General features: G+C 46.6%; 1 protein-coding gene across 1 annotated transcript in view; it reads left to right on the forward strand.

Moving 5' to 3' along the window:
- Positions 1–1,521: 1,521 nt before the first annotated feature.
- The window catches only part of UBE2G2 (ubiquitin conjugating enzyme E2 G2), a 73,686-nt gene continuing 47,812 nt past the window's right edge, over positions 1,522–27,395 (forward strand). The window contains exon 1 of the mRNA XM_056534836.1: positions 1,522–1,726. Within this exon, the coding sequence (XP_056390811.1) occupies positions 1,684–1,726 (43 nt within the window). The 5' untranslated portion in view covers positions 1,522–1,683. The remainder of the gene's footprint in view (positions 1,727–27,395) is intronic.

Consider the following 27,395-nt stretch of genomic DNA (forward strand, 5'->3'; position numbering starts at 1 on the left):
GAGTTGTAGCCCCTTCACTTTAGAACTAAGCTAAGCTACACTCTCTAAACTACGCTTTATCTGCCTGTAAAACTAAGTTAGCTGACTACACCTGCATACAACTACGCTAACTATGCTAAAACTGCACTAACACTACACTAATACTACTCTGGACCTACTACTCTAAGACTGCGCTAACAGTACGCTACGCTAAATACACTAAAAAACTGTGCTAACACTAAGCTACACTAAATACGCTAAAACTGCGCTAACACTAAGCTACACTAAATACGCTAAAACTGTGCTAAAACACTAAGCTATGCTAAAACTGCACTAACACTACCCTACGCTAAATACGCTAAACCTGCGCTAACACTAAGCTACGCTAAATACGGTAAACCTGCGCTAACACTAAACTATGTTAAATACGCTAAACCTGCACTAACACTACACTACACTACACTAAATACGCTAAAACTGCACTAACATTAGGCTACGCTAAATACGCTAAACCTGCGCTAACACTAAGCTACGCTAAATACGCTAAAACTGCGCTAACACTAAGCTACGCTAAAACTGCGCTAACAGTAAGCTACACTAAATACGCTAAAACTGCGCTAACACTACACTAAATACGGTAAAACTGCGCTAACAGTAAGCTACGCTAAATACGCTAAAACTGCGCTAACACAACACTACACTAAATACGCTAAAACTGCGCTAACACTACGCTACACTAAATACGCTAAAATTGCGCTAACACTAAATACATTAAAATTGCGCTAATGCTACACTAACTACGCTAAAATTGCGGTAACACTACGCTAACTACTCTATACCTGTGTAAAACTACAACTCCCATCCTGCCTGGACAGCCTTTAGCTGGGCATGCTGGGAGTTGTGGTCCCTTCACTGTAAAACATGCAAAACTACAACTTTCAGCATGCCTGGGCATGCTGGGAGTTGTAGTCTCTTTACTTTAAAACCTATAACCTACCTCCTTTCACTATAAAACCTAAACTACGCTAACTACGTTACAATCTAAGCTAGCTATGCTACACTAACGTTACACTACCCTAACCCTACGCTTGTTTCCCTCTCCCCGTCTTCTACACTACGCTACCTACTCTAGCTAACTTACGCTAGCCTCGCTACGCTAACTACGTAGTAGAGGAAAGCTGCGCATGCGCTCTTAGTTTTCTGAGAATCATGCGCAGATATTTTCCAATCTGTGAAAAACACCATACGCATGCGCGAGTCTACCTTAGAACTACTGCACATGCGTGACATTACGCAGACATTACGCAATTAGCGTAGCGTACGATAATAGCGTGAACTCGCGCATGCGCATGGCGTTTTCCACAGATTGGACAAAACTTTACATCAGCGGAGGAAAGCTGCGCATGCGCTCTTAGTTTTCTACGAATCGTAGAAAACTGCTTGCGCAGTACGGACAACTGCGCATGAGCAGAGCTACGTTGGCGCTACGCTCCTATCGCTGCCTACGTTAGCCCTACGCTGTCAGCGTAGTGCTGCGCATGCGCTTTAAGTTTTCTACGGATCGAGGAACTCTTTACCTCAAGTGCGCAGTTGATGTTTTACATACAGCGCAGGCGCAAATAGAGTGATGTTTCTTTGACGTGTCCCGGAAGCGGATTTGGTGGATTTCCGTAAACAAACATCGGAGGCGACCTGGTTCCTGTCATGGCGGGGACGGCGCTGAAACGGCTGATGGCCGAATATAAACGTGAGTGGTGTAGAAAAACTGTGTGGAAGCCAGAGCTCTCCTTTATGTGCTCATTCACACACGTGGGAGTCACGGCCATACCTCTACATTACTGTGCAGTGTCAGCTGTTGTTCTCTATTATCAGTCATTTCAGGCAGGCTGACAGAAGTACTCTGTACTGGGAGTACCGCCAGCAGGTCCACAATAATGGCTGCCCCCGAGTGCTGTGTGAGTGTCAGCTTGTCTTACACAGTGCTGCACCGAGAAACATCACAAATCACCACAAAAGTCATGTAGAACAGTATCAGCCGCAGACTGCAGCCATCTCCGTTATACAGTGATCCCTCAACTTACAATGGCCTCAACATACAATAGTTTCAACATACAATGGTTTATTCTGGACCATTGTAACTTGAAACCAGACTCAACATACAATACTACAGACTGCCCAGATCTGTGAAACGTGTCAATGGAAGATCTGACCAATCAAAATGGGCATTTTACTGGTAAAACCCCTGTATTACTGAAGTGCATGCACTGACTAGCTGGTAGCGCCCCCTACAGTACAGGCGAGGTATTACATGTTCTGTACTCTTTACCTGTGCAGGGTTAGCTGCTTGTTTGGACACCAGGTGAAGGTGGCTCCATGTTACTTTTTTAGGACATTGTGTATTCTGTACAGAACCGTCTCTTGTCCTCTACATAGACCAGCATTTCCCAACTAGGGTGCCTCCAGCTGTTGCAAAACTACAACTCCCGGCATGTCCGGACAGCCGCAGGCTGTCCGGGCATGCTGGGAGTTGTAGTTTTGCAACAGCTGGAGGCCCACTGGTTGGGAAACACTGACATAGACTGATTTACAGCTCCCAGCAGATCTTTCTTACTTTTATATGTAAGGATTTGCTTTATCTATATTAGTTATCTACTTATTTTTCTTTAATCCTCACTTTTTCCTATTTTTGGATGACATTTTGGGGCTTCAGAACCAATTACCAGGTTTTCATAGAGTTCTGGTCTCAGCATACAATGGTTTCAAAATACAATGGTTATCCTGGAACCAATTAATATTGTAACTTGAGGGACCACTCAGGGGTGTGGAAATTTTATAAAAAACTTTTCCACGGGACTAAAATGGAGCAAAATCTACTTGTCCCTCCTGACGATCCGCTTGTCCGGCCAATGTTCGCTTTTACGCTCTAATTTTTTCCTCCTCGCCCTATAATAGCCATAACTACCTACTATAATGATACCTTTAAATTTTTCAATAACATTCTCTGAACCAAGGAAAAAAAAAATTAAAATATATATATATATATATCAATATATATTTTGCGCCATAATCTGTTTTTTGTATCGGTACCATTTTGGCATTGATCTGACTTTTTAATCGCTTTTTAACTTTTTTTTCTGGGATATTATAAAAATTGCAAATCTGTGATTTGGTATTTTTTTTTACATTTACCGTACGGGATACATAATGTTATATTCTAATAGGTTGTACAATTACGCCCAAAACGATACCAAATATGTTTATTTTTATTATGTTTGTATGTTTTTATATAGGAAAAGGGGGTGATTTGAACTTTTAACATGGAAGGGGTTAATGCAGCGGTCTTCAAACTGTGGCCCTCCAGATGTTGCAAAACTACAACTCCCAGCATGCCCGGACAGCCAACGGCTGTCCTGGCATGCTGGGAATTGTAGTTTTGTAACATCTGGAGTGGCACCGTTTGAAGACCACTGGTGTAATGTGTGTCTTTCAAACTTTTATTAAAACTTTTTTTTTCTTTTTTTACACTTTATTAGACTTATGAGGAATCATTAGACTCCTCAGACAGATGAATAGATTCTATTGAACTCTATTAATCTGTATGCTCTGTGATCCATTGATAGAGCCTAGTCCAGCCAGGATCTATCAATGACAGAGCCGGGACAGCAGGGAACAGAGGTAAGCCCTCCGGCTACCTCCATAGTGGATCGCCTCCCTGCGATCTCGCTGCGGGGGGGCGGGGGGTTCCGGGGGGGCGATCCACCCCACTAGCCAACCAGGGAGCATTCACATGTCCCTTTAGACGCCGCTGTCAGCTTTGACAGCGACAATCTAAAGGGTTAATAGTAGGGATCGAGCGATTATCGGTACGGCCGATAATCATGATTTTGGGCATTATCGGTATCGGCAATTATCTCGCCGATAAGCCGATAATGCCCCGCACCGCCCCCTCGATCCGCCGCACCCCGACCCAACGCACCGCGTCGCACCCCCCACCGTGATGCTAGGCAGTATAGCGGTATGGATTTTTGCCCATACCGCTATACCGGTCGGGCCCCTCCCCCACCCTCCGAGTCAATAAAAAAATTAAACTTAGCCATAATAGGGGTGGTCCGGGCCATCCATCCTTCCTTCCTGTAGTGTCCGGGGGCGTTCCGGGTGAAGAGTGAACCGGTCCGGGCTGTCCTTCTTCTCCCACGGTCTTCTTCTCCACTCCGGGCAGGCTCCGGCCTAGTACACTGCATAGACGCCGCTACGCTGTGACGTCTATGCAGCGTACTAGGCCGGAGCCTGCCCGGAGTGGAGAAGATGACCGCCGGAGAAGGACAGCCCGGACCGGACCACCCTCCACCCGGAACGCCCCCGGACACTACAGGAAGGAAGAATGGATGGCCCGGACCACCCTGACAGGTAGGGGAGAGAAGCGGGTGGTGGCAGGGGCGGCGGCCTATGGCCCCGCAAAAGCCACTGCAGATCATTGATTTAAAGCGCCCGCTTTAAATCAATGATCTGCAGCGGTGTCGCAGGGGGTTAAATAGCCGATAACTTATCCCGGAATATCTGTATAAGTTATCGGCTATCGGCCCTAACCTGCACCGATTATCGGTATCGGCCCTAAAAAACCGATATCGGTCGATCCCTAGTTAATAGTCAGCTGCGGCGATCGCCACATGCTGGCTATTAGCGGCGGCCCCCGGCTACTGAGAACAGCCGGGGGCTGCAGAGTATGGAGCGGGCAGGAATCCCGAGCCTGCTCCATACTCCCCTGTGAGCGCCGCAAGCATCTCCCCGTGCAGACGTGCGGGGAGCGAAGCGAGAGGATGCAGGTCTGCGCGGGGAGAAATAAGCCACGCCCCCCTCATCTCCCCCCGCACGTCTGCAGAGCAGGGGAGAGAAGACAAATACCGTACACAGCGTCGGGAGCCCGCTCCATACAGACTGCAGATCGCCGCCGCACTTGGTAATTGCCGATACCGATAATGCCCAAAATCGTGATTATTGGCCGATAATATCGGCCAAACCGATAATCGGTCGATCCCTAGGCTATACCATGCAATCTTTTGATTGCCATAGCATAGCATTGATCAGTGTTACCGGCGCTCTGCTGCTCTAGCCTGGCATGGAGCAGTAGATCGCTGATCGGACGATGAAGGGTGAGGACCCTCCTGGGTCATCCAGTAAGATGATAGGGACATTGCAACTCTGTCGCGATAGTCCCGATCAGCTCCGCTGAGCTGCCGGGATAGTTTTAGTTTCAGTTTAGATGCCACGATCAACTTTGATTGCGGCGTCTAAAGAGTTAATGCCAGGCATCGGCCCGATCGGCGGTGCCCGCATTAGCCGTGAGTCCTGGCTGCCCTTCGCAACCGGGACCCATGGGGTTTAACCTGTTCTCCGCTCGTGAGAACAATTTAAACCCCGTTAGCGGGATCATGTCGTACAGTTACTCCCTGAGTCCTCAAGGACTCGGGAACGGGGGTGTACCCATACGCCCTGCATCCTTAAAGGAGTACTCCGGGATAAGTTTCAGATCGCATGGGGTCCGACCGCGATCTCCCGTACGGGGCCCCGACAGTAAGCGGCCAGGGGCTGTGTCCGACCACCGCATGACGCGGCAGCCGACACGCCCCCTCAATACATCTCTATGGGAGAACCGGAGCGCTGCAATCAGCAGCCTCCGCCTCTGCCATAGAAATGTATTGAGGGGGCGTGTCGGACGCCGCATCATGCGGTGGTCGAAATGAGCTATTTCGGCAAAGAGCCGAGAGCCCCGTGCAGGAGATCACGGGGGCCCCCAGTGGTCGGACCCCCCGCGATCTGAAACTCATCCCCTATCCTTAGCATAGGGGATAAGTTTTCCTATCCTGGAGTACTCCTTTAAGGGGTTAATAGGTTATATGTTTAAGCACTCCTTAAAGGAATATTCTACTGAATATAGGGTGGAGAAAAAAAAACTGTCAAGCTGCATTTCCATTATTTCTGCTTCTTAGATGAGATGTGCAGGATCTTCTGGCTCAGCCAATCTCTGCTAGAGACAGGACACCATTGTCGCTAGTGATTGGCAGAGCCAGCAGGTCCTGCACTGAGCACTCATCTCCGGAGCTGAAAGAAGGGGTACTCCGGTGGAAAACATTTTTAGTTTTTTAATCAAATGGTGCCCGAAAGTTAAACAGATTTGTAAATTACTTTATCTTTACCCTTCTGTATGCTACAAAGGAAATTCTTTTCTTTTTGAATTTATTTTTTTCTCTGCTGACACCTGATGTGCCCGTATCAGGATCTGTCCAGAGCAGGAAAAATCCACATAGGGAAACCTATGCTCCTCTGGACAGTTCCTGATACGGGCATCAGGTGTCAGCAGAGGCCACTGTGGACAAAAAAATAAAATAAAAGAACTTCCTCTGTAGCATACAGCTGTTTAAAAGTACTGGAAGGGTAAAGATTTTGTAATAGAAGTAATTTACAAATCTGTTTAACTTTCTGGCACCAGTTGATTTAAAAAAAAATGTTTTCCACCGGAGTACCCCTTTAACTTGACTTCCACCATCCACACAGCAACGTCACTGTCCAGCAAGAGGGAATAGCTAAACTGGGCGGCTAGCTTGGCTGTCTCACTTGTCACATCACCTCATCCTGACAGCTATGTTTTGCTTCAGTTGTGTAGTCAGTAGGAGCCTGTGCTGCCAATGTCTCAGTATACTGTTCATGTACCAGTCTTTCGGTATGCTCAGGAGGTTTTCTTCTTGTGTTTGCTATTATAATGTGACTCAGACCATGCTCCTGTTAAAATAGTGCATACTAGGAAAGCTGCCTGAACAGAGTCGATAGGTGTCACAGTTCATGCCATTAAAATGAATAGTGCACCCTGCTGTCTGCCACAGTACAGGCCAGCTTCTGTTTCTTGGTAGAATACCAAAGGAAACCATGAACACAGTTACTGGGGTTCATCAATCTGTCTCAGACAAAATGTGCGTGATACAGATGACAACCAGTCACAGCTCATTTTGAGAAATAAAAGCTTAGCTGTGATTGGTTGCAATCTGTATGAAACAAAAAAATTGGACACATTTAAATCTTGGCCATGGCTTAAGTGGCTTTCCATTCTGGCTCATAGTGGTCCTATCCTCTTCTGTAATGTTCATATGCCTTAAAGGGGTACTCCGGGGGAAAACCTTTTTTTTTTTTTTTAATTGGCTGGTGGGTGACGTCACATGGGGGCGTAGTAGAGATGTCATGATACTCCGGCCCTATGGTCGCCACCCGGCTATTTGTGAGCTGGCACCGCGGCGTGCAGCTCAAACAGATGGGTGGCAAATACAAGATTGCGGGGGAACCCCGCGGTGACACATCTTATCCCCTATCCTTTGGATAGGGGTTAAGATGTCTCAGGGCCGGAGGACCCCTTTAAGGGGTTAAAGGGGTTCTCCATTGCTAGACATTTTATACCCTAGCCATAGGATAGGGGATAAGATGTCAGATCACAGGGGTCCCACCCTTTTAAATTCTTTTACTGAGTTAACCATGACAAAGTCTACAGTCTCACTGCTCTTACAGTAAAGAACCCCCGTCTGTGCTGGTGTAGAAACCTTCTTTCCTCTAAATGTAGAGGATGCCCCCTTGTTATAGATACAGTCCTGGGTATAAATAGATCATGGGAGAGATCTCTGTACTGCCTCCTGATATATTTATACATAGTTATTAGGTCTCCCCCTAAGCCTTCTTTTTTCTAAACTAAATAACCCTAATTCTGATAATCTTTCTGGGTACTGTAGTCCTCCCATTCCCTGTATTACTCTGGTTAACTTTCTTTGAACCCTCTCCAGCTCCCCTATATCTTTCTTGTACACTGGTGCCCAGTACTGTACACAGTATTCTATGTGTGGTCTGACTAGTGATTTGTACAGAGGTAGAATTATTTCCTTGTCATTGGCATCTATGCCCCTATTGATGGACCCCATGTTTTTTTGCCTTGGCAGCAGCTGCCCGACACTTGTCACTACAGCTACATTTACTGTTAACTAAGACTCCCAAATCCTTTTCCACGTCAGTCTTCCCAAGTGTTCTCCCATTTAATTCATAATCCCAGCCCGGATTTTTCCTCCCCATGTGCATAACCTTACATTTATCAGAGTTGAACCTCATCTGCCACTTCTCAGCCCAAGCCTCCAACCTATCCAGATCCATTTGTAACAGTGCACTGTCCTCTATTGTGTTTACCCCTTTATAGAGTTTAGTATCATCTGCAGAGATTGCTACTTTACTATTCAACCCCTCTACAAGGTCATTAATAAATATATTAAATAGAATAGGACCCAAGACTGACCCATGTGGTACCCCACTAGTAACAGTCACCCAATCAGAATAAGTACCATTAACCCCTTAAGGACCCAGGACGTACTAGAACGTCCTGGCACCCTGGGCTTTAAGGACCCAGGACGTACTAGTACGTCCTGGTGTTTCTCCGGTCTCTGCCGCGCCCCGGGCAGAGATCGGAAGCGGATGCCTGCTGAAATGCTTCAGCAGGCATCCAGGGCAAACGCCGAGGGGGGCCATGTAGGCCCCCCATGTCGGCGATCGCCGCAAATCGCAAGGGAAATCGCCCTTGCGATCTGCGGCGATACCGGGCTGATCGGGTCTCTGGGACCCGACCGCCCGGTAATTTCGCATGATCCCGGCTGTCACAGACAGCCAGGACCATGCTAATGTATAGGAGCGAGGTGGCAAGCCTGCCACCTCCTCCTATACCCTGCGATCTGTCGGTTAGTTAACCGACCAATCGCAGGAGGGGGGGCGGTTACTTCCTCCCGTCCTGCCCGGCCCCTTGAAGTCCGGAGAGGACGGGAGGAAGACCGCAGGACGCGGCGGGGGACGGGGGAGTGCTGGGGACCGGCCCCGGTACTTACCTCGTCCCTGAAGACCCGGATCCCGGCGAGGAAGAAGGCGGCGGCGGCGACAGGTGAGTAGATCTTCAGCCGCGGTCGGGCCCTTTACAGCAATGCACGTCGCCGTAAAGCGACGTGCATTGCTGTAATGGGACCCTGTAAACTACAACTCCCAGCATGCCCAGACAGCCCTTGGCGTCTGGGCATGCTGGGAGTTGCAGTTTTGCAACATCTGGAGGTCCACAGTTTGGAGACCACTGTGCCCTTCCAGATGTTGCAAAACTACACATCCTCAGCATGCCCTTACTGTCCAGGCATGCTGGGAGTTGTAGTGCTGTAACATCTGGCCCTTCAGATGTTGCAGAACTACAACTCCCAGCATGCCTGGACAGTTTTGGCATACTGGGAGTTGTAGTTTTGCAACATCTGGAGGGCTGCAGCTTGGACACCACTACACAGTGGTCCCCAAACTGTTATCCTCCAGCTGTTACGTAACCACTACTCCCAATATGCCCTTCGGCTGCCTGGGCATGCTGGGAGTTGTGGTTTTGCAACAACTGGAGGCACACTGGTTGGGAAACATTGTCTGTTTCCTAACTCAGTGTTTCCCAACCCTTGTGCCTCCAGCTGTTGCAAAACTATAACTGCCAGCATGCACTGATAGACTGTGCATGCTGGGAGTTGTAGTTTTGCAACAGCTGGAGGTCCCCCCCCTTGTGAATGTACAGGGTACATTCACATGGGCAGGGGCTTACAGTGAGTATCAGGCTGCAAGTTTGCGATGCAGCAAATTTTGCGCGGCAGCTCAAACTCGCAGCGGGAAACTCGCTGTAATCCCCCGCCCGCGTGACTGTCTCCTAAAAACACTACACTACACTAACACAAAATAAAATAAAAAGTAAAAAACGCTACATATACACATACCCCTACACAGCCCCCCTCCCCAATAAAAATGAAAAACATCTGGTACGCCACTGTTTCCAAAATGGAGCCTCCAGCTGTTGCAAAACAACAACTCCCAGTATTGCCGGACAGCCGTTGACTGTCCAAGCATGCTGGGAGTTTTGCAACAGCTGGAGGCACCCTGTTTGGGAATCACTGGCGTAGAATACCCCTATGTCCACCCCTATGCAAATCCCTAATTCAGGCCTCAAATGCGCATGGCGCTCTCACTTCGGAGCCCTGTCGTATTTCAAGGAAACAGTTTAGGGTCACATATGGGGTATCGCCGTACTCGGGAGAAATTGCCTAACAAATTTTGGGGGGCTTTTTCTCTTTTCACCCCTTATGAAAAGGGGAAGTTGGGGTCTACACCAGCATGTTGGTGTAAAAAAAAAATATTTTTTACACTAACATGCTGGTGTTGCCCTATACTTTTCATTTTGACAAGAGGTAAAGGGGAAAAAAGCCCCCCAAAATTTGTAATGCAATTTCTCCCGAGTACGGAGATACCCCATATGTGGGCGCAAAGTGCTCTGGGGGCGCACAACAAGGCTCAGAAGGGAGAGTGCGCCATGTACATTTGAGGTGATTTGCACAGGGGTGGCTGATTGTTACAGCGGTTTTGACAAACGCAAAAAAGAAAAAAAAAACACATGTGACCCCATTTCGGAAACTACACCCCTCACGGAATGTAATGAGGGGTGCAGTGAGAATTTACACCCCACTGGTGTCTGACAGATCTTTGGAACAATGGGCTGTGCAAATAAAAAATTTTGTACAGCCCACTGTTCCAAAGATCTGACAGACACCAGTGGGGGGTAAATGCTCACTGTACCCCTTGTTACATTCCTCAAGGGGTCTAGTTTCCAAAATGGTGTGCCATGTGGGGGTATTTTGCTGTCCTGGCACCATAGGGGCTTCCTAAATGCGACATGCCCCCGAGCAAAATTTGCTCTCAAAAAGCCAAATATGACTCCTTCTCTTCTGAGCATTGTAGTTCGCCCGTAATGCACTTCATGCCAACTTATGGGGTACCTCCATACTCAGAAGAGATGGGGTTACAAATTTTGGGGGGTATTTTCTGCTATTAACCCTTGCAAAAATGTGAAATTTGGGGGGAAACACACATTTTAGTGAAAATTTATTTTTATTTTTTTACATATGCAAAAGTCGTGAAACACCTGTGGGGTATTAAGGCTCACTTAATTCCTTGTTACGTTCCTCATGGGGTCTAGTTTCCAAAATGGTATGGCATGTGTTTTTTTTTGCTGTTCTGGCACCATAGGGGCTTCCTAAATGCAACATGCCCCCCAAAAACCATTTCTGAAAAACGTACTCTCCAAAATCCCCTTGTCGCTCCTTCCCTTCTGAGCCCTCTACTGCGCCCGCCGAACACTTTACATAGACATATGAGGTATGTGCTTACTCGAGAGAAATTGGGCTACAAATAAAAGTATACATTTTCTCCTTTTACCCCTTGTAAAAATTCAAAAATTGGGTCTACAAGAAAATGCAAGTGTAAAAAATGAAGATTGTGAATTTTCTCCTTCACTTTGCTGCTATTCCTGTGAAACACCTAAAGGGTTAAAACTCTGACTGAATGTCATTTTGAATACTTTGGGGGGTGCGGTTTTTATAATGGGGTCATTTGTGGGGTATTTCTAATATGAAGACCCTTCAAATCCACTTCAAACCTGAACTGGTCCCTGAAAAATAGTGAGTTTGAAAATTTTGTGAAAAATTGGAAAATTGCTGCTGAACTTTGAAGCCCTCTGATGTCTTCCAAAAGTAAAAACACGTCAATTTTATGATGCAAACATAAAGTAGACATATTGTATTTGTGAATAAAATAAAATAAATATTTGGAATATCCATTTTCCTTACAAGCAGAGAGCTTCAAAGTTAGAAAATTCTACATTTTCAAATTTTTCATCAAATTTTGGGATTTTTCACCAAGAAAGGATGCCAGTTACCACAAAATTTTACCACTATGTTAAAGTATAAAACTTTATTGAGAACATCATTTAGTAAAAGCAATTAAAAGGGACAGTATAGCCAGACAAAAAAGGAGTTGATAAGGCAGGTAATATATTATTGGTTAGTATGGCTCCCTGAGGAAGCCAAACGGCGAAACGACGTTGGGGTACTGGTGTTGTGTAGGTAGGTACACTGTCTATGTCTTCCAGCCTGTGCTCTGTGAGTGGGGAAGTTCTCTGGGAATGCTTATCCACTGTGCTTTAATTGCACATCTTTACTTTCCTTTCCCCTTTCTCCTGACCACTCGCTGGAGGCTATATATGCAGTGACCTTCTTTTCTAGGTTAGGTTTGCTTTGTGGTGCAATTCTTTATAGGACTGTGATGTATAACTTATAATTATTGTTATACTGGTGGCTCTACTGTATAGTTAAGAATAACTATGTCATATTTTGCACCTCTGTAGCCATACTAACCAATAATATATTACCTGCCTTATCAACTCCTTTTTTGTCTGGCTATACTGTCCCTTTTAATTGCTTTTACTAAATGATGTTCTCAATAAAGTTTTCTATTTGTGTATAAAATTGGTGTTCCAGTGTGTATATAGGATTTATTTTTAGTCATCAACACACTCGACTTTAAATATACTGGTATTATTTTGCCCTTTCTTTGGATTCACTATGTTAAAGTAGAATATGTCACGAAAAAACAATCTCGGAATCAGATTGATAAGTAAAAGCATTCCAGAGTTATTAATGTTTAAAGTGACAGTGGTCAGATGTTCAAAAAATGGCCGGGTCCTAAGGTGTAAAATGGCTGGGTCCTTAAGGGGTTAATAACCACCCTCTGTTACCTATCTCTGAGCCAGTTACACACATTCTCCCTCAGCCCAATCCTTCTCATTTTTTGCACCAACCTTTTATGTGGCACCGTATCAAATGCTTTGGAAAAATCCAGATATACAACATCCAGTGATTTCCCCTGGTCCAGTCTGGAGCTCACCTCCTCATAAAAGCTGATCAGGTTAGTTTGTCATACATTTATTTATCAAGATACTCCAAAATAATATATTTGCTTTTTCCTGATCTCCGTTTATAATTTCTTCCTCATCATTTTTTAAAGGCCTACACTTTCATTTTTAACCTTTTTGGTATATATATAGTAAAAAATTATTTTCTGGTTAGTTTTTCTCTCTTTTTTTTTTTTTTTTTTAACATATTTCTCTATAGCTTTTTAATGCTTCTTCACTGCCGTCCTGTTTCAGTAGTTTAAATGCTTTATTTTTGTCATTTATTGCCCCCTTTTTACGTTTTTATTCATCCATATTGGTTTTCTTTTATTTCTGACCCTTTTATTTCCATAAGGTATATACATCTTACAGTGAGAATATAAGATATTTTTAAAAGTCTCCCATTTAGTGTCAGTATTCTTGTTTTTGAGGACATTATCTCATTTTATATTGTTATGGCCTTCTCTGAGTTGATCCAACTTTGCCTTCCTAAAGCTCATTGTTTTTGTGGCCCCTCGAGAGATTCCCATATTTAAGAACAAGCTATATGTATTATATTGCTTGACAAAGGCTACACTATAGCCGAAACGTTGCATTGCTGATGACCTAAATAAAGACCACAGCCTTTTTGAAATTGGGAGTCTGCATACTTTTTGCTGTGACCTATACCAATTGGATATTATATTATGGTCACTATTTCCTAGGTGTCCTGCACATTAGTTACTCTGTCAGGTCTGTTAGTTAATATTAAGTCTAGTAGGGCGCCCCCCTCTGGTCAGGCCCTGCACCATTTTGGACAGATAATTGTCTTTAGCTATAGTCAGCTTCAGACTCGATTTCACATAAAGACAAACTCCTCCCCCTTTCCGTTTTGTCCCATCCTTCCTGAATAGACTATAACCCTGTATGGTGACCGCCCAGTCACAGCTATCGTCCAACCAAGTCTCTGTTATACCCACTATATCATAATTCCACTCAGACATCAACCACTCCAGTTCGTCAGTTTTATTGTTCAGATTTCTGGCATTAGTCAACATGCAATTCAATGGTGTATGTTTTTTCTTTCTATGAAGCCTATCCCTATTAACTATTCTAACCCCCACCCTCCGCTCCACCCCCAGGTACATTAATAAGTCCCCCCTCTGTTGTAGGTTCCCTCCCCCCCAGTCCCAAAGTTTAAACACTCCTCCATCCTTCTAGCCATCTTCTCCCCAAGCACAGCTGCACCCTCCCCATTGAGGTGCAGCCCATCCCTACGGTAGAGCCGGTATCATTTCCATGAACCCAAAACCCTACTTCTTACACCAGCTTCTGAGCCACTTGTTTACTTCCCTAATCTCCCGCTGCCTCTCTGTTGTGGCTCGTGGTACAGGTAATATTTCATAAAATATTACCTTTGAGGTCCTTGCCTTAAGCTTGCGGCCTAAGTCCCTGAAATCATTTTTAAGGACACTCCACCTACCTCTTTCTTTGTCATTGGTGCCGATATGTACACCCAGCAACCTGTCAACCGGATCCACCGAACTCGAGCGCCAGGAGGACAACACACTCTTTAGTGATCCCGGTCTTTGTGACAGATCAACCTGTCTGGCCTGCCCTGCACTCCTCCCTCCCTCTTTACTGGAGCAGACACCCCCCTGGCGGTCAGAGGCAGAGTCCTGCTCCAGTACTGCTAGCTCTGAAATGGCATCCCCCTCATCTGCAAACCGGGCAAACTTGTTGGAGTGTGCCAGTTCAGGACTAGCCTCCCTGACACTTTCCCCTCTACCCTGTTTTCTAACTGTAACCCAGCTAACTGCCTGACTGTCCTGCACCTCCGTCTCACTATCCTCCCCCTCCTCTACCCTAGAGAGTACTTGCTCAGAAGACAGGAGACTCCTCTCCAAGTTGTCAATGCATCTCAGTGTTGCCAGTTGCTCCTCTACATTCAGAATCTGGGCTTCCAAATGAGCAACTCGCACACATCTCACACAACAATATGCACCCTCAAACTGCTGTTCAAGGATTACATAGATTGTGCGAGATGTACACTGGACTGCCTTTTCCAACATGGAGGCCATACTAGATTTGGGGATTGCAAAAATTAACAGTAAAAAAAAAATCTTATATTTCAATTAAACTCAGTCCCTTAATTTTAAGTCCCTCTCACTTTTATACTTACACTCACTTGTATACTTCACACTCTTGTATATAGACACATAGGGGGAGATTTATCAAAGTTGTCTATGTCCCGCATCAATATAGACCAAACTACAGAGGGTTAGGCCGGTCTATTGTGCGCCTAATTTATCAAAAGGCACATGGCTCTTGATAAATTCTGCGCACAGACTTCGGGATCTATGCTTTAGACTGTATTTAAACCTGCTCCAGCATGGTCTGACATTTCAGCGTACTTTCAGCCGACAAGACTTGTTGCTGAAAAGCCACTATTGATAAATTCAGCACCAATGCATTTTTACGTCTATTATAGACCAGAATGCATCATGTTCAAAAAATCCTCTAAAGCAAAAGTTTCAGAAAAGTCGCACATATTTAGACTGCGACTTTCTGTGCGACAAATTTAGACAGGAAAAACCAGTCTAAATCCTTTGATAAATATCCCCCACAAACACTAGTTCAGACAATCGCTTAGTATACTTTCTTAACTTATAGTTACCAGACACCACCTCTCTTCCACTGCCTGGGACGTCATACCACGTCTCCTCCATTCATGTCTATGGGAGGTGTCATGACAGCATGTGGATAGATAAGATGTCTAGCAATGGAGTACCCCTTTAACCTGTTAAAGACCCAGGGCGTACCTGGACATCCTGAGTCCGCTCCTGTTCTATAACGCGGGGCCAAGCGTCATAGCGGGTTGGGCCCGGCCTTGAACAACGGCCGGGACCTGTGGCTAATAGCGCACGGCATTGATCGCGGTGCCGCGCGCTATTAACCCTTTAGACGCATCGTTCAAAGTTGAACGCCGCGTCTAAAGTGAAACGAAATCACTGCCGGCTAGCTCAGGGGGCTGTTCGGAATCGCCGCGGCGAAATCGAGGCGTCCCGAACAGCTGTAGGACACGAGGAGGGTCTCCTACCTTGCCTCCTGGTGTCCGATTGCCGAATGACTGCTCAGTGCCATAGATCCAGGCATGAGCAGTCAAGCGGCAGAATCATCGATCACTGGTTTCTTATGAGAAACCAGTGATCAATGTAAAAGATCAGTGTGTGCAGAGTTATAGGTCCCTATGGGAGCTATAACGTAGGGTCCCGGCGCCTATTCACAGCCGGGACCCGCGGCTAATAGCGTGCAGCGATTGTTCAGCCACGCGCTATTAACCCTTCCGATGAGGCGCTCAAAGCTGAGCTCCTAAGCGAAAGTGAAAGTAAATGCTTCCCGGCTGCTCAGTCAGGCTGATCGGGGTCATCGTGATAAAATCGCGATGCCCCAATCAGCTACCCGGAGAGAAGAGGGTCCCTACCTTCTTCCGTCGGCGTCCTGGCTCTGATTGATTGCTCCATGCCTGAGTTACAGGCTGGAGCAATCAACTGCCGATTACACAGCTTGTTGCCATGCAACGGCAAGGCAACAATCTGTGTATGCAATCAGCCATTGCAAGCTCATAGGTCCCTATAGGAGCTATGAGCTCGTAAAAAAAAAAAAAAAAGTTAACCCTTCTGAATTAAAAGTTTAAATCACCCGACATGTCCTAGTAACAAAATAAAACTGTGTAAATAGAAATAAACATATGTGGTATCACCGCGTGTGGAAATGTCCCAATTATAAAAATATACCGCTTTTAAAATCACACGTTCAATGGCGTACACGCAAAAAAATTCCAAAGTCCAAATTAGCGCATTTTTGATCACTTTTTATACCACAAAAAACCTCAGTCTGATGAGAACAAAAATGGTACCGCTAAAAACTTCAGATCACGGCGCAAAAAATGAGCCCTCATAGCGCCCTGAACACAGAAAAATAAAAAAGTTATAGGGGTCAGAAAATGACAATTTTAAACGTATAAATTTTCCTGCATGTATTTATGATTTTTTTCTGAAGTAATACAAAATCAAACCTATATAAGTAGGTTATCATTTTAACCGTATGGACCTACAGAATAAAGATAAGGTGTCATTTTTACCGAAATTTACAAAATGGCATTTTTTCTTCAATTTTGTCACACAATGAATTTTTTTTCCGTTTCGCCGTGGATTTTTAGGTAAAATGACTAATGTCACTGTAAAGTAGAATTGGTGGCGCAAAAAAAATAAGCCATAATACAGATTTTTAGGTGCAAAATTGAAAGGGTTATGATTTTTTAAAGGCAAGGAGGAAAAAACGAAAATGCAAAAACGTGAAATCGCTCAGTCCTTAAGGGGTTAAACGTATAAAGTTTCCTGCATGTAGTTATGATTTTTTCCAGAAGTACGACAAAATCAAACCTATATAAGTAAGGTATCATTTTAATCGTATGGACCTGCAGAATGAAGAGAAGGTAATTTTTTCCGAAAAATGTACTGTGTAGAAATGGAAGCCCACAAAATTAGCAAAATGGCGTTTTTTTTCAATTTTGTCTCACAATAATTTTTTTTTCCATTTCGCCGTAGATTTTTGGGTAAAATGACTGATGTCATTACACAGTAGAATTGTTGGCGCAAAAAATAATCCATCATATGGATTTTTAGGTGCAAAATTGAAAGAGTTAGGATTTTTTAAAGGTAAGGAGGAAAAAACTAAAGTGCAAAAATGGAAAAACCCTGTGTCCTTATAGTACACATGTACTAGATGTATAGACATCTAATTTATTTTATCTGCAAAATCCCAATACAATAATACATACACGGAGCACTCAAAATATTCTGAAGTCCCCCATCTCTGCAGACAGGACAGGACAGTTGCCCAGTGAGTATTATGCCCTTATCCAATTAATTAGACTAGGAGCCTGGCATGGTACTTACTGTACGTTGTATAGTCACCTCTGTGCTTGTTACCTGTCAGCCATGCCACTCCAGAGAGCACGTCTGCACAACTGCGTTTAATACTAATATACTTTGTCTACAGGAGGGATATGTTTTGCTTAAAGAATTTGCAAGTGCTTTATATGGACTGTGCAAATTTTCCCCACTAGATGGCATACCAAACCTCTGCGTGAGGCCCCCACAGCCTGTAGGTTCAGCAGAGTTGCAAGCTCTTTCCTGTAGTTGACAGCACAGTGATGTGACGTGTGCTTGAGTCTGGTACTGAAGCTCAGCCTGTTCACTGAAACAAACAATTGCTGATGTTTTCTTCATTTACATAGGCCTTTTATTTTATGGTAACTTGGAAATAAGTGAATTTATGCATGTCCTGACCCTGTAGATATTTTTCCTGATTCCTGGCCTGGGATCAGCTAAAGATGTGTGCCGTGTTAAGACCATTTGTTTAATGTTGAGTTATATCTTGTCTGTTTTTATTTCTTTTTTTTAAATCAACTTTATATTTGGCATCTGCAAATCTGTTTTTCACCATGTTTGAAATGGTAAGGGCTCATTCACACTACAGAATCTTCACCCTAAGATTCTGTCTTGAGCAGGCATCGGCAAAACAAGCTGGCACTAGAGCGCAGATCTAACTGATCAATGAGGATTGATCAGTATATGTAACCTAATGATTGCTTATAAAAATCCCCTAGAGGAACTTAACCTGTTGGGGACCATGGGCATATGGATACGCCCTTGTGTCCTGGTACTTAAGGACCAAGGACGTACCTGTACGCCCGTGTGAATTTCGATCCCCGCTGCTAGGCAGACGGGGATCATAACAGGATGCCTGCTGAAATCATTCAGCAGGCATCCCGTGCAAATGCCTGGGGGGGGGGTCCTGAGATCATTCAGTTCGGCGATTTGCAGCGATTCCGGGCTGATCGGGTCTCTGATGACCCGATAGCCTGGAAAATAGGGATGATTGGATCTGTCAGAGACAGCCCCGATCATCCTAAGCGATAGAAGCGAGGTGGCAGGGGTGCCACCTCCTCCTATCCCCTGCGATTGGCTGATCAGGCAAGAGATCGGCAAATCGCAGGGCAGGGGCGGGGATGAACGTTCATTTCCCACAATCTGCCCACCCCAGGATGTCGGGCAGAGCGGGGGAAGATGGCGGCGATGTGCGGGAGCCGTTGCGGGGACCGCTGGCGCCGGTTACCTGGGTTCCGGAGGACCAGGGACCGGATGCTGACAGGAGACGGCAGGCAAGTGGAGGCAGCGGTTTCCCAGATACTGCAGTGAAGATTGCCGTAAAGTGATCTTCACTGCTATATGTAGGAGTTTTGCAACATCTGGAGGGCTACAGTTTGGAAACCACTGTCCTTCCAGATGTTGCAAAACTACAACTCTCAGCATCCAGGCATGCTGGGAGTTGTAGTTCTGTAACATCTGGCCCTTCAGATGTTGCAGAACTACAACTCCCAGCATGCTTGGACAGTCTCAGCATGCTGGGAGTTGTAGTTTTGCAACATCTGGAAGGGCACTGTTTGGAGATCACTATACAGTGGTGTCTAAACTGTAGCGCTCCAGATTTCAATTCAAAGCATGCCGAGACTGTCCAGGCATGCTGAGAGTTGTAGTTTGGCAACATCTGGCCCTTCAGATGTTGCTGAACTACAGCAACTCCCAGCATGCCTGGGCAGTTTGGGCATGCTTGGAGTTGAAGTCTTGCAACATCTGGAGGGCTACAGTTTGGAAACCACTACATAGTGGTCTCCAAACTGTTCTCCTCCAGTTGTTGCATAACTACAACTCCCAACATGCTCTTTGGCTGTCTAGGCGTGCTGGGAGTTGTAGTATTGGAACAACTGGAGGCACACTGGTTGGGAAACATTGTCTGTTTCCTAACTCAGTGTTTCCCAACCTGTGTGCCTCCTCCTTTTGCAAAACTATAACTCCCAGCATGCACTGACAGACCATGCATGCTGGGAGTTTTAGTTTTGCAACAGCTGGAGACACATGGGTTGGGAAACACTGAGTTAACAAACAGACAGTGGTGCGGAAACACTGCGGTAGACAGTGTTTCCCAATCCCAACCAGTGTGCCTCCAGCTGTTGCATAACTGCAACTCCCAGCATGCATGGTCTGTCAGTGCATTCACATGGGCGGTGGTTTACAGCAAGTTTCCCGCTTCAAGTTTGAAACGCAGCAAATTTTCCGCTGCTGCAGGAAACTCACTGTAAACCTCCGCCTGTGTGAATGTACCCTAAAAACACTACACTACAGTAACCCTAAATAAAGAGTAAAACACTAAATATACACTACACCCTTACACTGTCGCCCCCCCCCCAATAAAAATTAAAAACATCTTGTACGTAAGGATTTCCAGGAGCCTCCAGCTGTTGCAAAATAACAACTCCCAGTATTGCCGGAAAGCCATTGACTGTCCAGGCATGTTGGGAGTTTTGCAACAGCTGAAGGCACCCTGTTTGGGGAAAAAAAGACGTACAGTATTTTTGGTGGAGGAGGCAAGTGAAACGCTTGCATCCGGGTACAACCCTATGAAAATCCCTAATATAGTCCTTACTTTTGGGGGGCTTTTTTGGGGGGCTTTTTTTTCCCTTTACTCCTTATGAAAAGGTAAAGTTGGGGGCTACACCAGCATGTTGGTGTAAAAAAAATATATATATATTTTTTACTCTAACATGCTGGTGTTGCCCCATTCTTTTCAAAGGAAATAAAGACCACAAAAATTTGTAACACAATTTCTCCCAAGTACGGGAATATCCCATATGTGGACGTAAAATGCTCTGCGGGCGCACGACAAGGTTCAGGAGTGAGAGCGCACCATGTACATTTTAGGCCTAAACTGGTGATTTGCACATGGGTGGCTGCTGGTTACAGCGGTTCCAACATAAACGCAAAATAAATAAATACCCACATGTGACCCCATTTTGGAAACTACACCCCTCACGGAACGTAACAAGGGGTATAGTGAGCCTTAACACCCCACAGGTGACTGACAGATTTTTGAAACCATGGTCCGTGAAAATGAAAAATGTAATTTTTCATTTGCTCAGCCCACTGTTACACAGATCTGTCAAACCCCGCCAGTGGGGTGTAAATGCTCACTGCACCCCTTGTTACATTCCTTGAGGGGTGTAGTTTCCCAAATAGTATACCATGTGGGGTGTTTTTCGCTGTTATGGCACCATGGGGGCTTCCTAAATGTGACACCCCCCCCCCAAAACGGTTTCAGCAAAATTCGCTATCCAAAAGCCCAATGTCGCTCCTTCCCTTTTGAGCCTTCTAGTGCACCCGCAGATCACTTTACATCTACATATGAGGTATTTCCTTAATCAAGAGTAATGGGGTTTCAAATTTTGGGGGACATTTTCACCTATTACTCCTTGTGAAAATGAAAAATTTGGGGTAACATCAGCATTTTAGTAAAAAAAATATTTTTTTTTTCATTTTCACGTCCAACTTCAACGCAAAGTCGGCAAACACTTGTGGGGTGTTAAGGCTCACTGTACTCCTTGTTACATTCCTTGAGGGGTATAGTTTCCCAAATAGTATACCATGTGGGGTGTTTTTCGCTGTTCTGGCACCATGGGGGCTTCCTAAATGAGACATGCCCCCAAAAACCATTTCCAAAAGCCCAATGTTGCTCCTTCCCTTTTGAGCCCTCTAGTGCACCCACGGAACACTTTACATCCACAAATGATATATTTCAAATTTTGGGGGACATTTTGACCTATTACCCCTTGTGAAAATGGAAAATATGGGGAAACATCTGCATTTTAGTGAAAAAAATAAAATATTTTCATTTTCACGTCCAACTTCATTGAAAATTCGTCAAACACCTGAGGGGTGTTAAGGCTCACTGTACCACTTGTTACATTCCTATATTTGCTGTTATGGCACCATGGGGGCTTCCTAAATGCGACATGCCCCCCAAAAACCTTTTCAGCAAAATTTGCTTTCCAAAATCCCATTGTCACTCCTTTCCTTCTGAGCCCTCTAGTGCACCCACAAAGCACTTTACTTACTCGAGAGAACTTAGGTTACATATTTTGCCGGGCTTTTTCTCCTTTTACCTCTTGTAAAAATTAAATATATGGGTCTACAAGAACATGTTAGTGTAAAAAATGAAGATTATGAATTTTCGCCTCCACTTTGCTGCTATTCCTAACACCTAAAGGGTTAAAAAAAACTTTCTGAATGTCATTTTGAATACATTGAGGGGTGCAGTTTTCATAATGGGGTCCATTATGGGGTATTTCTAACATAAAGACCCTCAAATTCTCTTCAAAACTGAACTGGTCCCTGAAAATTTCTGATTTTGAAATTTACTTGAAAAATTTGAAAATTGTTGCTGAACTTTAAAGCCCTCTGATGTCTTCAAAAAGTAAAAACATGTCAACTTTATGATGCCAACATAAAGTAGATATATTGTATATGTGAATCAATATATAATTTATTTGGTATGTCTATTTCTCTATCAGCTCCATTGAGGGACACAGATCATGGGTGTATGCTGCTGTCACTAGGAGGCTCGACACTATGGCAACAAGAGAGTTTGCTCCTCCCAGCAGGGTATACCCGCCCACAGGCACCTGAGGTAATCAGTTTTAGCTTAGTGTCTTAAGGAGGTGGACATGGTCTGGAGTTCTCTCCAGACCAGGTCTTATGTTTTATTATTTTCCTAGTTAGGGATGTGTTCGTTTTTTATTCATTTTTCTTTCATGTTTTCAGGTGGGGATCAGAAACTGCGGCTCACTGTCTCCCCATTGCGATTGAGGGGGCACAGACGTGCGTATATGCGCTGTTAACCCCCTCTCGCCAACGGTCAGCGCCTGGGGTTTTACCTCATGGGTCCGGGTCCCCCTATTTCCCTGCTCGCCTTGCTCGCACATGGTAGCTCGGCGTGATGCAGGTGACAGAAAGCTGACTGAAGACCTCATAGAAGACTTCATTAGGTAAGTTCTTCTGACTGAGGTGAGTATATTCCCTTTCTCCTAGGTACAGCCTTGCAACCTCTGGAGACCCTCACTTTTTGCCCACTTTTTCTCAGGGGCTGGCCTGGACAGGGTTTTTTCTATATTTATTGCAAAAACTGGGGTGAGCAGGAGCATTTTTGGACTGGGGCACAGCTTTATTCAGAGCGCACTATACTTTTCACTTTTCTGAACGATATGTGTGTGTGTGGTGTGTGTGTATTTCTTTAAGTGGCTGACAGCCGCAGCATTTTTACGCATGAAGCGCCGGCTTACTTTCGCTTTCGGCAGCAGCGTCTCGCTCGCTTTCCCGCAAGCGCATATGCGAATGACATGTGCGCTCGAGGAGAGGCGTGGGCGCCATTACTTACCTTCTTGTCAGAAGCTGAGGGCGCTATAGCTTCGCCCCCTCTGTTGTCGGGGCTTCTGAGAGGCGTGAATTAGCCTCCAATCAGCGCTGTGTGCGCTTTGTGAGAGGCAGGGGCCAATCATCTGTGCCCCTGCTCCTGGCCCGCCCCTCTTTTGCTATTGGCTGCCATTTCTCCCTTCTTTGTCTACACTAGAACGGAGTTCTCCTCACAGCAGCTGCCCTGGGGTCACAGACTTGGGCTGCACAGACAACTGGAGCGTTAGTTCATCATTTTGTCTGTAAAAGCTGTAATTCCAAAATGCCTAGTTCTGCTGAACCCATTTGCTCCCTCTAAACAGTTAACTGGAGTGTTAGCCACTCATTACATCTGTAAAAGCTGTATCTCAAAAATGTCTGGTTCTGCTGAACCACTTGTTCTGCCTGCTCCACTGCTCTCCCAGACCCCCCTGCTATTCTACCCCAGTTGTCTACCAGACCCGGTGGGTTCGGCCACCCCTCCAGCCTGGGTTCTCTCCCAGTCTATATCAGACTTGGCTCAGGTCTCCCGTTATGTGGTGACTGCATTGGAGAGGCCCTCCCGGCCCTCAGGAGGGTCCCACTCTCCTCCTATACTGATGCTCTCGCAGCGTCATGGGGATGTTTTTCATCTGACTCCTCCTCCGAGTCTTCTGGCAGGCACGGGCGCTCCCCTCACAGGCATCGCTCCATTACTCCGCCCTGTAGCAAGCGTCGCTCCCCTAGAGGACGCTCCCATGGTCGCCGCTCTGGCTCTCCAGACCTGCGTACCTGGTCAGTCTCCCCCTCTTCCAGGGCCACCTCACCTCGTTCCCATTCACCTGGAGAACTTGCAGATGAGGTTTCTGATTCGGCCTCCGACTTAAAGGAACGCACGGATGCCTGATGTGGTGTACTCATTGGTTTCGGGCATAAGATACACCTTCCATCTAAAGGACCCAGGAACTTCGGACGTGGCTCCAGAAGTCTCCTTTTCTTCGTGCCCGACCGGCACCCAAGACCTTCAATTCTCACGCTGAATTTTACGCCCTGCTGGTATCCGCCTGGAGGCACCCTGACAAGAAGTTTCAGGAAACTTAGAAGGTTCAAGCGCGGTATCCCTTTGCCAAGGAACTCTTTGCTCGGTGGACCTCCTCTCCAACTGTGGATCTGCCGGTCTCCCGCCTCTCTAAGGCACCTACCGGGCCTTTGGCTGATGCGGGTGCCTTCAAGATCCAGCCGACATGAAGGTGGAGACTTTGGCAAACTTTGCCTTGAGACAGCAGGATCTTTCTGCTTTTGCTTCGGCCTGGGGGTCAAGGGACTTTTCATTATGGTCTCCCAACTCCACCAGGGTAGTCTTCAAGATCCCTCTGGAGGATTTATTTAATCTAGCTCCCGATGTTCCGCAGCTGGAGATTTTCTGTTCCATGCGCAGCCACTGTGCTGCCTTTGCCACAAGCTACCTGGTAGCCACAGTCCCTCCATGTGGCTTAAAGTCTGGAATGTGGACGCCGCCTTCAGGAAGTGAGGTGTCGGGCGGAAAAGAGTTCTTTATTACCTCTGGATACGGCTCACAGAACCGCTTTCCGTCGTAAGTCCTCCTTCGGGTTCTGCAGACCTTTTGGTGCCACCACAGGTTACCAACAAATGGTCCAGCCGGGCGCCTTCACGGGAAGAGGGTTTCCTTCTTCCGGACCTGTCCCTCCCGGAGGTCGGCTATCCGTTCAGGCTGTTTTGCGGCCCCATCAGGCACCCGTAGGTCTTCCTCGATCTGATGGGTTGCCCCCACCCGCCGACTTTTCTCGGGTGGTTGGTCGCCTCTTACCTTTCCAGGATGCCTGGACTAAGTACATTCATTGTCCCGGTTCCTTCAGGGGAACGTTTTTGAGGTTTATTCCAACCTCTTTGTGGTCCCCAAGAAAGGCGTTTCTGTTCGCCCAATCTTGGTTCTCGAGTATCTCAGCCAGCATCTTCTGCTTCCCATCCCGAATGGAGTCTCTCCGTTCGGTGCTGGCGTCCCTGGTTCATGGGGAATTTTCGTTCCTCGGTGGACATCAAGGATGCCTGCCTCCACATCTCATTGTTCCGATCATCAGCGGTACCTCCGCTTTGCAGTTCCGGACGGTCATTTTCTATTGTGGCTCTCCATTTCGGTCTGGCCACTTCTGTGATACGCCTGTGATAGCCCCTTTTACGGACAACAGTTGTTTCCGTGATTCCTTACTTGGACGCCCTTCTGATCAGAGTCCTAACCAGGGCCCAGATCCTGGAGAGTCTTAGTCTCAACCTCCAGATCTTGTCTCTCTTCGGTTGGATGGTCATTCGGGGCAAGTCCAACCGCTTTCCTGGGGCTCCAGTTCGACGCGGCCTCTGCCCGCTTTCAACTCTGCCGACCAATCGGCTGACTCTCTTATCAAGAGTCCGCTGACTTCGGCACCCTCCTCCAGTTTCCATTCGCTTTTGCATTGATGTCCTGGGTCGATTAGCGGCAGCCGTGAAGGCCGTGCCATTTGCCCAGTTTCATCACCGACCTCTTCAATTGGTGTATCTCTTCCGGTGGGACAGGTCTCCATTGTCACTCGACAGTCATGTCGGTCCCTTCTATGGTGGCTTCGTTTCCTTCCTGCTTTTTCGGGGGCGCTCCTTCCTGCCGCCCTCTGCCAGTCTTTCGAGCTGGGGAGGTGTTTTCAAGGACCGGCCGTTCTGGGGCCTTGGTCCCTCGAGAAGCCCTTTTCCCCTTCAACATGTTGGGGCCTAGGGCAATCCTTTCTTTGCTTGCTTCTTGGGAAATTCCTTTCTGGGCGGAACTTAGGTTTCCGGCCATCTCAGCGCTTTTCATTCTGGGTGTTTCTGGGATGTGGTCTTTCTCAGCCGGTCCTCAGCCATCCAAGGTGAGTGGTCCCTACATCCGGAGGTGTTTGCAGTGATCTGCAACCTCTGGGGCGCTCCAGGCGTGGACCTCTGCACGTCCAGCCACAACCAAGCGTTCCTCTTTCTTGGGCGTGCTTTGCCCTACCTTATCTGTTTCCTCCCCTTCCTCTCTTTTCGGGGTCCTGAGGAAACTCACAGCAGAGGGCGTTCCCGCCATTCTCGTGGCCCAGGCTGGCCCCGGCGGGCGTGGTACGTCGTCGTGGTCAGGCTCCTGTACTACTTACCTCTGCACCTTCCCTATCGTCCAGACCTCCTATATCAGGTCTCCTGTGCCACCCCTATTTACCGTATCTGCTTTTGACGGCGTGGCGGTTGAGACAGCGGTTCTGAGGACCCGCGGTTTCTCTTCCCAAGTGGTTCACACCATGCTGAGTTCTCACGAGCCTTCCTCTGCAAAGATTTACCACCATACCTGGCGGTCTTATTTCTGTTGGTGTGAAACACAGCCTTTTTCTCCGGTCGTGGTTGGCTTTCGGCCGTTTCCATTATTTTTCAACGTTCTTTGGCGTTCAGTTATCATGTCCGAACCTAGTTCAGGGAGTGGCACAAGCTGCCCCTCCTTATCAGTCCCCTTTTTTCCCTTGGGACTTACACTTGGTCTTAGGTGCTCTGCAGGATGCTCCTTTTGACCCTCTCAGGGACATTTCTTTTCGCCTCCTTCCCCGGAAGGTGGCGTTCCTTATTGCTCTTACCTCTGTTTGGAGGGTGTCAGAGCTGGTAGCTCTCTCCTCTGCCGTTCTCCCTTCCTGGTGGTATACCAGGACAAGTTGCTTTCCGTCCAGGTCCGTCCTTACCTGAGATGGTTTTTGACTGTTTCATCTCAGTGAGAACATCGTCCTACCGTCCTCTTGTCCATCCCCTTCTCATCCCTGGAAGCGTTTGTTCCACAACCTGGTTGTGGTGAGGGCTGTTCGGACTTCTCTCAGTCACTCTTTCCTTTCGGCAGTGTGACCCCCTTTTTTGTTTTTCCGGAAGGTCATTGTATAGGACAACCTGCTTCTACGACCACCATTTTTCGGTGGATCTGGTCTGCTCTTTTTGGGAGCTTACCGCTGCAAGGGGAAGATCCCACCCTTCAGGGGTTTGGCTCATTCCACCCATTTTTCGGGGCATCCTGGGCCCTCCGCTACGTGGCTTCGGCCTTGCAGTTCTGTAAGGCGTCCGCGTGGTCGTCTTTGTACATTTTCTCAAGGTGCTACCAGATTTATGCATTCGCATCGATTGATGCTACTTTGGGCTGTAAGATGTTGCAGACAGCGGTGGTCCAACCGTCCACCTGTCTTATTCCTTACCCACCCAAGGGACGGCTTTGGTACGTCCCATGGTCTGTGTCCCCCAAAGGAGCTGATACAGAAAAGGAGATTCTT

The sequence above is a fragment of the Hyla sarda genome, chromosome 8 (assembly GCF_029499605.1).
Source record: "Hyla sarda isolate aHylSar1 chromosome 8, aHylSar1.hap1, whole genome shotgun sequence".
NCBI classification, from domain to species: Eukaryota; Metazoa; Chordata; class Amphibia; order Anura; family Hylidae; genus Hyla; species Hyla sarda.